The sequence below is a fragment of the Sapajus apella genome, unplaced genomic scaffold (assembly GCF_009761245.1).
Source record: "Sapajus apella isolate SASKATOON/1434 unplaced genomic scaffold, GSC_monkey_1.0 scaffold49, whole genome shotgun sequence".
NCBI lineage: Eukaryota > Metazoa > Chordata > Mammalia > Primates > Cebidae > Sapajus > Sapajus apella.
The window spans coordinates 11199353-11215285 of NW_022436989.1; the positions used below are offsets into that span (position 1 = coordinate 11199353).

The 15933-nt window shown below is 43.5% G+C and overlaps 1 protein-coding gene across 2 annotated transcripts in view; it reads right to left on the bottom strand.

Moving 5' to 3' along the window:
• Positions 1 to 15933, bottom strand: part of LGALS8 (galectin 8) — a 24277-nt gene that overhangs the window by 6981 nt on the left and 1363 nt on the right. For both annotated transcript variants that reach the window (XM_032242273.1, XM_032242272.1), the window contains exons 2-6: positions 14856 to 15002; positions 4377 to 4465; positions 2887 to 3097; positions 1296 to 1415; positions 267 to 323 (exon numbers count right to left, since the gene is read on the bottom strand). In XM_032242273.1, the coding sequence (XP_032098164.1) occupies positions 267 to 323; positions 1296 to 1415; positions 2887 to 3097; positions 4377 to 4465; positions 14856 to 14900 (522 nt within the window). In that variant the 5' untranslated portion in view covers positions 14901 to 15002. The remainder of the gene's footprint in view (positions 1 to 266; positions 324 to 1295; positions 1416 to 2886; positions 3098 to 4376; positions 4466 to 14855; positions 15003 to 15933) is intronic.

Genomic DNA, 15933 nt, shown 5'->3' on the forward strand with positions numbered 1-15933 from the left:
CCCAGAACAGTACTATTCAGCAGTTAAGAGTGACAGAGTTCTTTTTACATGAGAGCAGTGAGTAACAGTTACATAAACTGATAGGTGAAGCATCAGCAAAACCTTATTGAGTGCCTGCCACCACAAGTGTATATCTCAATTTTCAAATGAGTACTTGCACTCTAAAAGCATAGTTTCCAAAACCCAGCCTTCCCTCCACTTCATTTACATGGCAGTTAAAAGAAACATTTTTAAACCAGTGGCTTATTAAAATATTTAGTATTTACATTTTCTCTACTTATCTCTGTCAGTTCCAGACTAGATGCTTGGGTACTTTGTAAATCCTGAGAAAAGATAATAAAGATTAATTAGTAACATCCAGTAGAAAATATTTTCTGTTCATAACCTGTTTGATATATCAAAAAATTATAAATGGTACTAAAAATATGCTTGAAAACTATGACCCCAAAAGACACTTAACACTGGGGTCCTTCCCACCCCTACCAAACTGGCAAACATTACAGAGAATAAGATGTGACCGCAACAGGAAGGTGAGAAGATGGGCACGGTTGTTGAGTGCAAATTGTTTCACCCTTTTGGAGGGCGAGTTAGCGGTATCTATCAGAATTTTGAATGCAAATACAGTCACGTGTTGCTTAATGAAGGGGGTACGTTCTGAGAAGTGTGTTCTGAGGTGGTTTATGTCATCATACGAACACCACAGAATATTCCTTAACAAACTTAGATTGTATCGTCTACTACAGACTTGTAGGGTATGACCTATGGCTCTTGGACAGTGAACTTGTACAGCATGCTCTATACTGAATACTGCAGGCAACCGGAGCAGCATGATAAGTATTTGTGCATGTAAACACATCTAAACACAGAAAAGGTACAGTAAAAATGCAGTGTGACAATCTTATGGGACCACTGTTGTCTATGTGGTTCATCATTGACTGAACTGTCCTTATGCAACATATAAGGACACTCTCTGACTCAGACACTCCCAGCCTATGAAACTTTCTTACAGAAATACTCCATTTTACACCCATGCAAAGGAAGCGGCCGCTACCTACCCGGCTGAAAACGGTATGTGTTTTGCTAAACCCACACTAGATTTGAGATCCTACAGACAATCAAGCTCTGGCTGATAAACAGCCTTCTGCCAGTGTGAACGATCCACATCCAAAACATTATACTACAGGCAGGGAGATACGTCCTTTTTATCTCAATAGAAGTGTTATTTGAAGACTTTTTCTACTATCTCATCAGAAACCATCCTCATAAAACACCCCAGGCTGTGGAAGGTCACTCACCGAGCTGAAGCTAAAACCAACTGAGTGAATATTCACTTTGCCATAAATGCCCAGAGTGTCTATTTTCTCTGGGCCAATCCTGTGGGCATAAAGCAGAGTATGTTTTCCGTTTACAGCCACCTAGAGAGAAACAGAAGACAGACACCCCCCCCAAAAAAAACAAGTTAATAAATTAACTTACCCAAATTTCAATGTTTCCTTGCATCCAATTTTACACCCCTTCTCACAGGTCTCCACATACATCTGACCAAATTGTAACTGAAAGCACCCAAAACACTAGCAGTGTTTCTGAACTTCGTTTGAGTTCCTGATCTGATAAGCATCATGAACTGTCTCTCCCGAGACAAACATGCAGTCACAAATATATGTACGTGTGCCTGTGTGCACCTCTGTGTACATGTGAGATATCTGGGTTCAGCGGTCGCCTGGAAGCCCTGCACAGGTTCCCTGGAGGCTGTGAACCCAGTGAAGGACCTGCCCTGAGAGCTCTGCATGGTGCTGTCCCTGGAGACCACCCACGTGGCAGACACTCAAAATCCGTTGAATTTGCTAAATGAAACAAATGAATATGGCCAAGTCACCCAACTTATCTGAGATTCGGTTTTCTTATTCTGAATAGGAACAATCTCCACCTCAACAGACTACAGTAGTAAGATGACGATGAGGTAGCTTCCACGGGTCCTCAGCACTCCACACGGCTCCTCTTCCCTCCCTCTCAAATGCCAGTACCAAGTTAGGTTATGTGCAGAAAATGCAAGCAGCATGCAATACGGTCTCTGACTCAGGGAGCTTAAAATCCCATTGTGGGGGCAAAATAAACACATAAAGCCAAAGCTCAACTGTTAAAAACCGTTAAAAAGAATGATACAGACAAAGGCTTGAAAGGCCAGAGAAGGGAGAGGTGAATGGAGTTTGGGAGATTCAGAAAGATTTTCGAGCAGGAGAGGTATCCTGAGGATCAGAAAGGATCTCCATCAGAGACATGCGAGTATTCACTCGAATTGGTACACACCTCTACTCTGCGAAAGCTCCACAGGCGGGAGGGCCGGCAGGTGTAACAGCCTCTGGACCAAATTTAGCCTTATACATACACGCTAGGTAGAAGACACTCCAAGAAGCCAGAGACGGAACTGGCATCAAGGATTTCTAGGATCTCCTCTGGGTCTAAAATCTTATGACCCTACAGAACTATCCTGTGGCGAGACTTGAATTTACAAAACCCTTCTGATTTCCACACCGGGATTGCCCCCGTTAGGTCTTTGGGTGGTGGCGGTTGTATTGTAACTTACCCCCTCATCGTTAACATAATACTGTGTCAATTCAGAACTTAGCCCTGCTAGGAGAAATAGGATCTAACAGAAAGAACTGGTCACAATGGACCATATTTCTGCAGAGCAACAACTGGCTGAGGAGTCGTGGGGCCACACCTCACATTTAGGTGCCTTCCTGGTCCTTTTATGGAGAAAAATTACAAAAGCCAAACAATGTCTCAGGTGTAGGAAATTCCAAGGCGGGCTTGCAAATGTGAAAAGTGCCCCTGTGCACTCCTACCCACTAACGAGGACTCAACCTGCCCCTCTCCAAAACATACCTGGAATTTGTCCTTCAGCACCATAATCACGATCTCAAAAGACTTTTCTCTTTTGAAAGGTGAGTCATAGGTGATCTCTTCCCATCCCCATTTTTCATTTATCAAAGTATTGCAAACAATGCAGCCGGCCCTTTTGAAACGAGGATTGAAATGAAAGGCCACATCGGCTCGAGGTTTCACACTGCTGCCATACTGCAGGTCCACCTGGAATCTATATGAGGGAAGACACAGGGGCTCAGAAAGAAAAGCCACCAGGAAAGGCCCAGACTCCAGGCCCAGTGACAAGGGACTGACTGATCCCTCCTCATTCATTCACCGTGAGGCCTAAAGAGCTAGCTGCCTAATCTTCTTTTCCGTCTTCCTCGGTAACACAGTCCCTGAATTTGAAATGGGACTGAATCTGCCCAGAATAAGAACCCTACCTTTCCTAGCCTCCCTCGCAGCTAGGCTTGCCTGTGCAGCTAAAGCTCTGCTGATAAGATGGAAGTGAAGTGCTCAGGGAAGACTACTGCAAACTGCCTTAAAAGTCAGCAAGCACTTGCCTTTTGTCCTTCTCTGCTTCCCCGCAAACACCACACATGCACCCATCCAGCTACCCAAAGCACGGATGTGAGGGCTGGAAATCTAGCTGCCAAGGATAACAGGAAAGGGGACCTCACCTCACCCTCAAGATAGCAGTGTGGTGAGCTGGAAGGAGCCTGCTCCTCTAATGACTTAAAGGAGTTGACTGAAAAGGCCTGGGCTGTCTCCTTGAGACTTAATTTTCACATATTACTTAAACCATTGCTCTGCAGGTGTTAGCTACACAGAGCTGAGCCCAACACTGATGATACCAAAGCTTGTATCCAAAGCAAGTATTCGGTCAAACCATCTGAACTAGATCTTCTGAGATGCTGTGGGAATGTCAGACTACAACCAGATGGTCCCTGTCATCTGACCACACCTCCTTTCTTTTAATGACATATCTAATTCTTTGTCACCCGGGCTGTGGTGCAGTGGGTCATTCACAGCTTACTGCAACCTCAAACTCCTGGGCTCAAGTGATCCTCCTACCCCAGCTTCCTAAGTAGCTGGGACTGGAGGCACACACCACCATGCCCAGTTAAATTTTACAGATGGGGGTCTGTAAATTTTTTTTTTACCGATGGGGGTCTCATGATGTTGCCCAGGCTGGTCTCAAACTCCTGGCCTCAAATACTACTACCTCCTTGGCCTCCCAAAGTGCTGGAAATGCATGTGTAGGTCACCATATCCAGCTGACATTTCTAATTTTTTGTACTGAAATCAGACTTACAGCAATGAAACAAATCCCAATAACCTTTATTTAGTCATTCATTCCAATCTCCTCAGCACCTTGGACAGGGCTGCTGATGAAAGCAAATTAGGCCTCTAAGTATCAAATGGTCTCTCCCACATTACTCTTTGTTACCATTTCACAATCACAAAAAGACAGCTTATTCATGCTCCCTCCTTTAGCACAATGATTTTACCTGTCTGCATCACTAGGAACGTGCCCACGTATTACAATCAAAGTTCCAGGATCCAACTGATCAGGAATGGTGCCAACATAGGGGATTACCTAAGAAAAAATAATTTTAACAAACATGTTTACATAAACAAAATTACTTACTAAGCAATTACAACCCAAACCCATTATTGATAGAGAATAACTACATTTTTTAAGTGCACATAAATCTGCTCAGAATTCAGCATTTTCCAAGTCATCTTACCTATTCAAACAGCTATGAAAACGAACCACATGGCTAGGATATTTGCAATAGCTGCAAACTACTATGAGTTCTTTGGAAAGAGACACACAGTAAATACTATTCACAATATTTTGTATATAGCTGGGAGTTTATGAAGCAAAACTTCTGCCTAATATAATTCTCATAGTAAAATAAACAAAAGGACTTGTTGCAATGCCATATCTACTCATTCCTTTTCCTCCTGTTCCACTGCTGATCCCAACAGAAGGTTCTAGACCTCACTAGGCCCAAAGCCAATGCTGATGGAGACAATGACAAGCACTCACTGCCTCTGAAGGAAGCTGCAAGTCAAGCCACGCCCCCCACACCCGGATTTCCAGGGCCTGCTCTTCTCTGCTGGACTCCCAGACTGCACTGTTAGAAACTAGAGAGCTGCATGATCATGAGGATGAATGGGTGCTTGTAGGTCTTCAAGACACAGCATCTACCTGCCTTGGACCACTCCAGTCTGCGGGTGTGGGCTCTGACAGTTGGCCGCACCCAGTATTCAGGTCTCCACCTGCACCCTCACTGCCCAGAACACACCCCTTTTGTCTGGGACCTGCCACACTGCCAGATCTTGTCATTCCCCTTCCCCAGAGATGACTACATTGTCCTCCCAGTCCACTGGCTGGGGACCTGTGCTATGTGGCTGCCTCTCCTGCATCACAACCATCTCCCTCCATCTGGAGCATTTGACCAGGATGTGCAGCCCACACACCATTAAGCCTCACACTAAGCTCACCCAAATTATGATATGCATGGTAAAATCTATCCACGGTAGCGAGGATTGCCAAGAAATATGAAATAAAATAGGACAGGCCACAGAAAAGTGGTTATAAATTGGTGGCTCCTAAACAGAAATCTACTTCAGGCATAGCCTTCTCTGTGGAGCTGTTTTCAAGCTCCCTGGGGTGACCGAGCCAGCCCCTCTCAGAGGGTTCATTATAGCACTTTGGATTCTGCTTGTTTGCATGCAGCTTTGCGTAGACTGTGAGCTGCATGAGGCAGGACTGGCTCATTACCTTTAACTCCCGAGGACAGAGGCTAAGAGACAATCGGTAATTGCATGGTGAATGAATGAACTCTCACTCGTCTGGAAAGTGGGTTCTGGCAGTCCTCACACATGCAGAGGAGAGGCAACAGAGCAGCTGCTGAACGACAAGCTGAGGCCACAGGTTCCCTGTTGCCTTAGGCAGTAAGATGAGAAATTATGGAAGCCAATTATCCATGTGTTGTCACGGCAATTGCTAGGAGCAGGGTGGGAGACCCATGACACCAGAAAACAACTATGCTGAGAATCGTGGCCACTTGCTGCTTTCGTTGTCTGGGTTAATGCTTTCTACTTCAGAAAAGATCCTATGTTACTTCAGTAATATTCTTTTTTTTTTTTTTTTTAACTATGTTAGTGACACACAATGCCCTGCACCCAACTGATTTAAACCACAAGTATTTATGGCTCCTGTGAAAACAGAGAGGAACATTCATTGTTTTCTAGGCTACTCCAAGCTACTTTGGTGATTCATAGATATTACTAATTTACATTTTAAAAATTAAAATACAGATCTGATCACACTGGAGACAATACGACAAGCTTAAGCCATAGTCAGGTTTGGTATTATTTCCCAAAACATCCTAGCTGATTCATATTGCTTTGCCTTTCTGATGATTACTTATTAAATGTCTGCTGTATGCAAGGTTCTCTAGTAGGCAGACTGCAGCTAGAAAGAAGTGTAAGAGTCAGACACCCAGGAAAAATGATGAAAGTGGAAATGTGATACTCTGCTTGGCTGTTGAAAATTGGAATCCCCTTCCATATCTGGAAAATCCTCTACCTTATGAACATGAGACCTCATCTAGACTGCAAGAAGGAAAGAGCAAGTGACAAAACTGCCAACCTGAACTTCCAGCTCAGATTTTAAGTAAGAACCAGCAACAAGAAGAGGCCACCGTGATGCAGTATTCACTTTGGCAAGGGGGCACAGCAGCCATATTTGGGGTTGAAAAGCTACATCTGGGTCAGAGGCAGCTATATCCAGAGTCGAAAGGAGATACATCGGCAGTCAGAGGAAGCTATATCCAGGGCCAGAGAGAGCTACATCGGGGGCCAGAGGTAGCTGCATCCAGGATCAGAGGGAGCTACATCCGGGGCCAGAGGTAGCTGCATCCAGGGTCAGAGAGAGCTACATTCGGGGTCAGAGGTAGCTGCATCCGGGGTCAGAGGGAGCTATATCGGGGGCCAGAGGTAGCTGCATCCAGGGTCAGAGGGAGCTACATCCAGGGCCAGAGGCAGCTGCATCCAGGATCAGAGGTAGCTGCATTCAGGGTCAGAGGCAGCTGCATTCAGGGTCAGAAGGAGCTACACCCGGGGTTCAGAGGGAGCTGCATTCAGGGTCAGAGGGAGCTACATCCGGGATCAGAGGGAGCTACATCCGGTGTCAGAGGCAGCTGCATCCATGGTCAGAGAGAGCTACATCCAGGGTCAGAGACAGCAGTGGCATTGGTAGAGTGGCAGAGACACAGTACCATCTGTGTCCAGTGGTGACAACAGATGCCTCTTCAAGGGAATGGTCCTACAGCATACTTGTGTATCTGTGGCTACCTAGTCTCCAAGCCTGGTTCTTCATCCTGCTAGAGATTGAGAACTTTGCACTATCATTTAGCAAATTCCCTTTCTGCTTAAAGAGTTGACTTCTGTTGCTTTAACTACAAGCCCTGACCAACTTAACATCTTAAAAAAAATGGGGCAGTAAAGAAGAGTCAAATAAATGCCTCAGGAAAATGGGATAAGAAATTCTAACTGAGGTGGCCAAAAGCAGTTTATGAAGAAGGTGCGATTTCAGTTGCCACTTCAGGTAGAAATGGCAGTTTACAAAACCAGACAGGCAGGAAAAGACAAGACCTATCTGCTCTCAGTGAGTAGTCAGGGAGTAAAGAAAGGTAGGGCCAGGGTCAGGTTTTAGAGTGACATACGAAAGAGGTGTTTAGGAACAACAGTCCAGTGGGGGTGAAATAAGCCAGAGGTCAGGGGGTCATCTGGGTGACTGACTGCTGCCATAAGCCTGGCATGAAGTGATACAGACATGATCCAGGTTGGTGGCAATGGCCCTGGAAGAGCAGAGAAATCCGAAAGATGTTTCAAAGGAAACTCCCTACATAGGGCCTCTATACAAATGACAAAGCTGGGGGAAACAGGCTTCTTTTTCTTTCTTTCTTTTTTTTTTTTTTTTTAAGTAAGATGGAGTTTCACTTTTGTTGCCTAGGCTGGAGTATGATGGCATGATCTTAGAACCTCTGCCTCCCAGGTTCAAGTGATTCTCCTGCCTCAGCCTCCTGAGTAGCTGGGATTACAAGTGTGTACCACCACGCCTCGTTAATTTTTGTATTTTTAGTAGAGACTGGGGTTTCACCATGTTGGCCAGGCTGGTCTTGAACTCCTGACCTCCAGTGATCCACCTGCCTTGGCCTCCCAAAGTGCTGGGATTACAGGTGTGAGCCACGGTGCCTGGACGGGGAAACAGGTTACAGAAGGAAGATGATGAGTTTAGTTTGTAACACTTGGTGTGGAGCATTGGCAGACATCTAAGAGCAAATCTGCTGAGAAGACTTGGAGGAGAACCACACGTTAGGTTAATGGCCAGAGCACATATTTAAAAGTCAGGGTAGAGATAATTGGTAAAGATATCAAAGTAGATTAAGACACTGAAAGACAGGAAAGGTCAGGCAGCAAAGCCTTGGAGGTTTCTGAAATTAGGAGGTATGCAGAAAAGAGTTAACATGGCAGGCCTGACTGCCATCCCCCTTACAAAGCTGGCCCCTGGCTGGTGTCTAGGAACTTGGGGTTTTAGAAGGGTACCCACCAGCCTAATTGATGAAAGGGATTTCCTGCACCTGAACTGTTTATGCAAATAATATGGCCATCCCAACACCCTGCTTTCCTTCTAAGAGACTAGAATTTTTTGATATGTGTGAGGGTGCTTATGTGACCAGCCTCCAATAAAAACCCTAGGTGCTGAGTCTCTAATGAGCTTCCCTAGCAGACAACATTTCACAAGTGTTGTCACAACTCCTGCTGGAGGATGTAAGCACGTCCTGTGTGATTCTAGTAAGAGCTGACCTTAAAACTTGCGCTGAGTTTCCCCTGGACTTCACCCTAAGTGCCTTTCCCTTTGCAGTTCTGCTCTATATCCTTTTACTGCAATAAATCATAGCCACGAGTGCAAATCTATGCTGGTGAGTCATCAAAACTGGGTGTGACCCTGGGAACCTCAACATGGGGTGAGAAGAGAGAGAGAAGAATCTGTCAGGAGGCCAGGGCAATAATAGCAAGGGAATCAATGGATTCATAAATTTCAGTAAGAGGACAATTGTCAATATCTTTAACATGGAAAAAGCTAAGAAGGATCCAAGAAAATAAAGATAACAAAATGGATCATACTCTTTGATTAGTGATTCCACTTTTACAGATTTATCCTACAGAAATACTTAGCACAGGTGCACCAAGATGCACACACAAGGATGTACACTATAGCACCGGATATAATCGTAAAAAGACACAGCCCTTAACAAGGGACTGCAAAAATAAGTTTTACTACGAATTATGCAGCTGTTAAAATAAATGAGGAAGTTCTAGGCTGGGCACGGTGGCTGATGCCTGTAATCCCAGCACTTTAGGAGGCTGAGGCAGGCGGATCATGAGGTCAGGAGTTTGAGACCAGCCGGGCCAAGAGACGAGCCTGGCCAATATGGTGAAAACCCGTCTCTACTGAAAATACAAATATTAGCTGAGTGTGGTGGCGCACACCTGTAATCCCAGCTACTCCGGAGGCTGAGGCAGAAGAATAGCTTGAACTCACGAGGCGGAGGTTACAGTGACCTAAAGATAGTGCCACTGCACTCCAGCCTGGGCAACAGAGCGAGTCGGGAAAGGGAAAGGGAAAAAGGGAATTCTAAATAAATTGACATTTCCAAAATATGTCAAACAGGGGTAGAAAAGAGGTTATAGAGTAAAATGCATGCATGTAAAGAGATAGGGCATGTAAAAGGTAATATACACAATAAACACACTTTTGGATATTCATAACTATCTCAGGAAGGATATATTTAAAAACTGGTAAAAAGTGATTGCCCTTGAGGAGGGAATCTAAGTATAAGGGTAGAAGGACAATGTATGTTTCACTGAAACTCTTAAATACTGTTTGAATTTTTAAAAAATGATTTGCACATATTATCTTTAAATTTTTCAATGAAAATTTTTATAAAAAGGAAAAGTCACTGGTTTGGACATACATGTAGTTTAAAATTTTGAAGACAGATTATCTTCCAACTATTGGGTGCTAGGAAACAAGGGAGGAGGCAAAAGTCACACAGAAGAAAGATTCTGACAAAAATGGAAAATTGCAAGAGGAAAGCTGGTTTGGGAAGGAAGATGCAAGTCTGGTTTTGAACTCCTAGTCTTGAAGGGCTGGCTGAGTAACTGAGAGTTGGAGCTTCACATTAGGTGAACTGGAAACATATGCAAAAAAAATCTATGAGTGGTCGGTACAGACATAAAGGAAATAGAGACATCAAAGACAAAATTTTATTAGTAAAGCCAAAAAAGAAATTAAGACAGAGAAAAATCAGAGAGCAGAGCCTTAGTGAGGAAATCAGCTCTCACTCAGGAAAGCAGGCAACAAAAAACAAGAAGAAAAATAGCACAAACGCTGGAAGGGACCTCACAGGTTACAAAAGAAAGACTTTATTTAGAGCGTTTTAAGACTAAATTGTAAGGTAGAAAGGGAGGTACTTAGAATACTAAGGAGAAAAGGATAAACATGGAAGCAAGGTTCCTAAGAAAACTGGAATGTTCAGCTTTTCTGTACCAGGTAGGATTCATGTTGACAGGTGGCTTATTAACTTGGAGTAACAACCAATTCTGTTTCATTTCTAAGTAATTTCTTAACCAGCTAGCATTTAATCGTATCCTAAGAACTCTATAAACAACAACAATAATAAAATATGTAAGTAGCTAATGAACTGCCAAACAAGAGATTTCACTGACAGCATCCCTGATATGAAGTGAAGATAATGTCTTCCAAATTATTTATTCAATTTCAATTTGAACAGAAAGAAAAGCAGCCAGGCGCGGTGGCTCACACCTGCAATCCTAGCACTTTGGGAGGCTGACGCAGGTGGATTGCCTGAGCTGAGTTGTTTGAAATGAGGCTGGGCAACACAGTAGAAACGCTGTCTCTACTAAAATACAAAAAAAAAAAAAAAAAAATTAGCCGGGCGTGGCAGCATATGCCTGTAGTCTCAGCTACTTGGGAGGCTGAGGCAGAAGAATTGCTTGAACTCAGAAGGCAGAGGTGGCAGTGAGCTGAGGTTGTGCCACTGCACACTCCAGCCTGGGTGACAGAACAAGACTCTGTCTCTAAAAAAAAGAGAAAAGGAAGCCTGACTTTTTTTTTTTAAGATGAAGTCTCACTCCATCACCCAGGCTGGAGGGCAATTGTGCAATCTTGGCTCATGTAAACTCCACCTTCGCCTCTGGGGTTCACATGATACTCCTGCCTCAACCTCCCATGTAGCTGGGATTACAGGAGCCCACCACCATGCCTGGCTAATTTTTGTGTTTTTAGCAGAAACAGGGTTTCACCGTGTTAATCAAGCTGGTCTCGAACTCCTGACCTCAAGTGATCTGCCTGCCTCAGCTTCCCAAAGTGCTGGGGTTACAGGCATGAGCCACCGCGTCTGGCCTCTGACTTTTTATCTTTACTTTTGAGCCTGGTTCTTTCTCTGTCACCCAGGCTGGAGCACAATGTCACACTCACGGCTCACTGCAGCCTCAACCTCCTGGGCTCAAGCAATCCTCCCACCTCAGCCTTCCTTTTAGCTGGGACTACAGATGTGCACCACAGTGTCCAGCTAATTTTTGTATTTTTATATACAGACAAGGTCTCATTATGTTGCTCAAGCTGGTCTTAAGCTCCTGGGCTTAAGTGATCCACTAGCCTTGGCCTCCCACAGTGCTGGAATTACAGGTGTGAGCTACTGGACCCAGCCTTAGAGCCTGATTTTTTTAAGTCTTGGAATCCTATTAAACTAGTCAAAGAAACATACTAAATAAGGGAAAAAATACATAGGCCAGTAACAATATTTACTTCATCTTTTCCAGGAAAGCTTAATGTAAACAGTTGGTCTAACACCAATGTGGACCAAAATATTAGAAATAGGCCAGGCATGGTGGCTCACGCCTATAATCCCAACACTTTGGGAGGCCGAGGTAGGAGGAGTGCTTGACCAGACTGTGAAACGTGGCAAAACTCCTGTCTCTACCAAAAAAAATGCAAAAATTAGCCAGGCATGGTGGCGCATGCCTACAGTCCCAGGTATTCGGTGGCTGAGCCCAGGAGGTGGAGGCTGCAGTGGGGTGAGACTGCACCACCCTTGGTGACAGAGCAAGCCTCTGTCTTAAAAAAGTCTTTAGAAATACTAATGAAATAAAAATGTAAAAGTAGCAGTGTGTTTACAACGCCTAACAAAGCACACAGCAGACACTCAATAAGCATTTGCTCACTGTTGGAACCTGTCAGTAACAAAACAACCATGATGCAAGAAAACAGGTTTTTTTGTTTTTGTTTTTTTGAGACGGAGTCTCGCTCTGTCACCCAGGCTGGAATGCAGTGGCGCCATCTTGGCTCACTGCAACCTCCGCCTCCCAGGTTCAAGCGCCTCTCCTGCCTCAGCCTTGAGAGTAGCTGGGATTACTGGAGGCCACCAGCACACCTGGCTAATTTTGGCATTTTAAGTAGAGACAGAGTTTCACCATTTTGGCCAGGCTGGTCTTGAACTCCTGAACTCGTGATCCACCCGCCTTGGCTTCCCAAAGTGCTGGGATTACAGGCATGAGCCACCGCACCCGGCTGAAAACAGTTTTTCGAAGTCTAGCTTATAAAAGATACTAATTTATTAACTTAAAATAACTAAATTGGCCAGACACAGTGCCTCACACCTGTAATCCCAGCACTCTGGTAGGTGGAGATGGGCAGATCACCTGAGGTCAGGAGTTCGAGACCATCCTGGCCAACATGGAGAAACTACTAAAAACACAAAAATCAGCTGGGTGTGGTGGTGCATGTCTATAATCCCAGCTCCTTGGGAGGCTGAGGCAGGAGTATCACTTGAACCCGGGAGGCGGAAGTTGCAGTGACTGAGATTGTGCCATTGCACTCCAGCCTGGGTGACAAGATCAAAACTGTGTCTCAAAAAAATTTTTTTAATTAATTAATTAAATCAAATAACTACGTTATTTGCAGCCTTTTTTATTTTGGAACATTGAAAGGGCAACTAGCTACAAATGAGAGAACTTCAGTGCAATATGGACCCTTAATTCTACAGATATTTTACAGTAGTGACATTTAAAGACAGAGCAAAATGGTTTTGCCATTCAGTTCAGTCTTTCTTCCTCTAACCTTTCCTATTCTTTTGTGAGAACTGATAATAAAACAGATAAATTTAAAAAGAAAGAAAAAAAAGCTATTTGCCAAAAATATTTCCCTTGGAAATGCATTATCCTGAGGACAGCATCCAGGCCATTCCATAGGACTAAAGGCATTTCCTGCTCTGGAGCAGAACAACTTCTCCAGATCCCCTTCCTCAAGAAATGAAGTCTACTTATTCGTGTTCCACCTCAATAGTTGAGAGTACTGACTCCAGAAACTACAGGAATCATCAGTATGCTAGAATCAAGATATGCAGGAATTTTACCCATAAAATTATTTTCTTTTCTGTGTGAAGAGCAGAAATGAACAGTGTAACCTTCATCCATCCTCCCAGCTTGAGCCAAGATGTTCCTTCAGACACCCTTGGCAGGTAGCCTAGTCTTCTGTTGTTTTTTAAAGATCTTTGCAGAAAATCATTTTACAACCTTGAGTTGTTTTTAACTCTAACATGCACAAAATCATTTTAAATGTCTCACTAGGTTCCATTTCAGGAAGTCATCTTTTTTAAACTTATTACCACTGAAAGGCTACTTCTCCTAAAACTGACTTTACTCGATATGGCGGTGGTACCTCATTCTTACAAAATGACATTAAAACTTAGAGGAAAAGGAATTATAGCTATAAAGTAAATAACAAAAACTTGAACCCACACACACTAACAAAACTAGTTTAGGGCCTTATTTCAAGGGCTCTCACGCTTCCTTTTGCCCGAGAATCTTCTGGGGGGGGGGCGTTACTAAAAAAGTGGCTGTCCTTTCTCATACCTCCATTCAGGACTCAGCTTCAAATAAGTGAGAACAAGACATTCCTAAAGATTCTCACCACCACATAAAACTAAAACAAGTTCTTTACTGCCCAGGATTACAGGGCAATTTCCAGCAATTACAGCCATTCAGGCGTTCCAGGACCAGCCTGAACTGCACACAATCCTTACACAAGACCCTACTACTTCTTACTCTCCATCTCCCCCACTGGCTTTTCACATTTTCCTTGCCCAAATGCCAAGCACTATTTGAAAGGCTGAGGGAAAGGTCGAGGCATTAACTTCTCAGGGACAGTTCTAATTAAAAAAGAAAATGAAAAACTTGTAGAGTGAGAAATCCATTTTCCTTTAAAAATTACATTTTATGCCGGGCATGGTGGCTCATGCCCGTAATCTCAGCCCTTTAGGAGGCCAAGGCAGGTGGATCACGAGGTCAAAAAAATCAAGACCCTCCTGTCCAACATGGTGAAACCTCATCTCTATTAAAAATACAAAAATTAGCCAGGCATGATGGCATGTGCCTGTAGTCCCAGCTACTCAGGAGGCTGAGGCAGGAGACTCGCTTGAACCTGGGAGGTGGAGGTTGCAGTGAGCGAGATCGCACCACTGCACTCCAGCCTGGGCGACAGAGCAAGTCTCCATCTCAAAAAAAGAAAAAATTACATTTTACGATTATCTGAGCCTCGTGCCATCACCAAAAGTTGGCATTCCCTCCATTGTACTCAGACTTCCCTGTTCACAACGTTGTTTCCTCATACCATATTGTCATTGTGACTTCTTCCTCTGCTAGAGGACAAGAGCCATACCTGTTTTACAGTCAGCACCCACCACCATCCCTATTACATAGGAGGTACTTTACATATGTTCACTGGCTTTTATTCTTGCCCCATCTCCCACCAGATAATTACTATTCTATTGGATTTTCTCTCAGTCTTGCCATAGGTAGAAAGTTATTTTATAGAAATCAGTTACCGGGTTATAGATGATATTCTGTAGGTTGTTTAAGGACAACATCATTCTTTCCAGTTTCTTCTTGACTGGAGTCTCTTCTGTGTATGACCTAAGATTTTAGGCAAGTTTCATTTAAAGGTTACCTGGATTGAAACTGAGGCACTGGCCCTGTGTAAAGTAAAAATAGAGGAAAAGAAAAATAAGCATGCAGCATTTATTTTCATAACCTATTTTAAAATTTAAATTATACCTTGTTTTACTGATATTTACCAAATAATAGAATGTTATTACAGTCAAAACTCTGCCTCCCATTCTTACCAGTGTGCTCATATACTAAATTTTAGATTTTGAGTGTACGAAATATTGATTTAAAAAACACATCAGTAGAAATTTTCTAACATGGAATTTATCATTAAAAATACTAACACAGGCCAGGCGCGGTGGCTCACACCTGTAATCCCAGCACTTGGAGGGCTGAGACAGCTGGATCATCTGAGGTCAGGAGTTCAAGACCAACCTGACCAATATGGTGAAACCCCGTCTCTACTAAAAATACAAAAATTAGCCAGATGTGGTGGCATGCACCTATAGTCCCAGCTACTCAGGAGGCTGAAACAGGACAATTGCTTGAACCCAGGAGGCAAAGGTTGCAGTGAGCCAAGATCATGCCACTGCACTCCAGCCTGGGCAGCAGAGTCAGACTCCATCTCAAAAATTAATTAGTTAATAGCAAATACTAATCAAACAGTCCTGTATAATTACCAGAAGTATTCATTTAACTTTTCATTTCTGTAAAATGAGAATAATTACAGTATTCACATCATTGGTTTGTTCTGAGGATTGAGTTAATAAAACAGTAGAAGAGTAAGTTAGCTATTATTGTGAATAAAAGGAATTGCTCTTCTTTCTCCAATTTAAACAAATCAAAGTGGGGAAAATCAAATCCTTTTAATATTATTAAGTTGCAGTTTTCTCAGTTGCTTAAAAAAAAATCACAGGGCAAGGGAGTGTTGGAAAGCACTAGCCACATTTTTTAAGATAAAAGCACCCATGGACACCCCATTTAATAGCTCCAGAAAAAAACCTGATGACTCCAGCT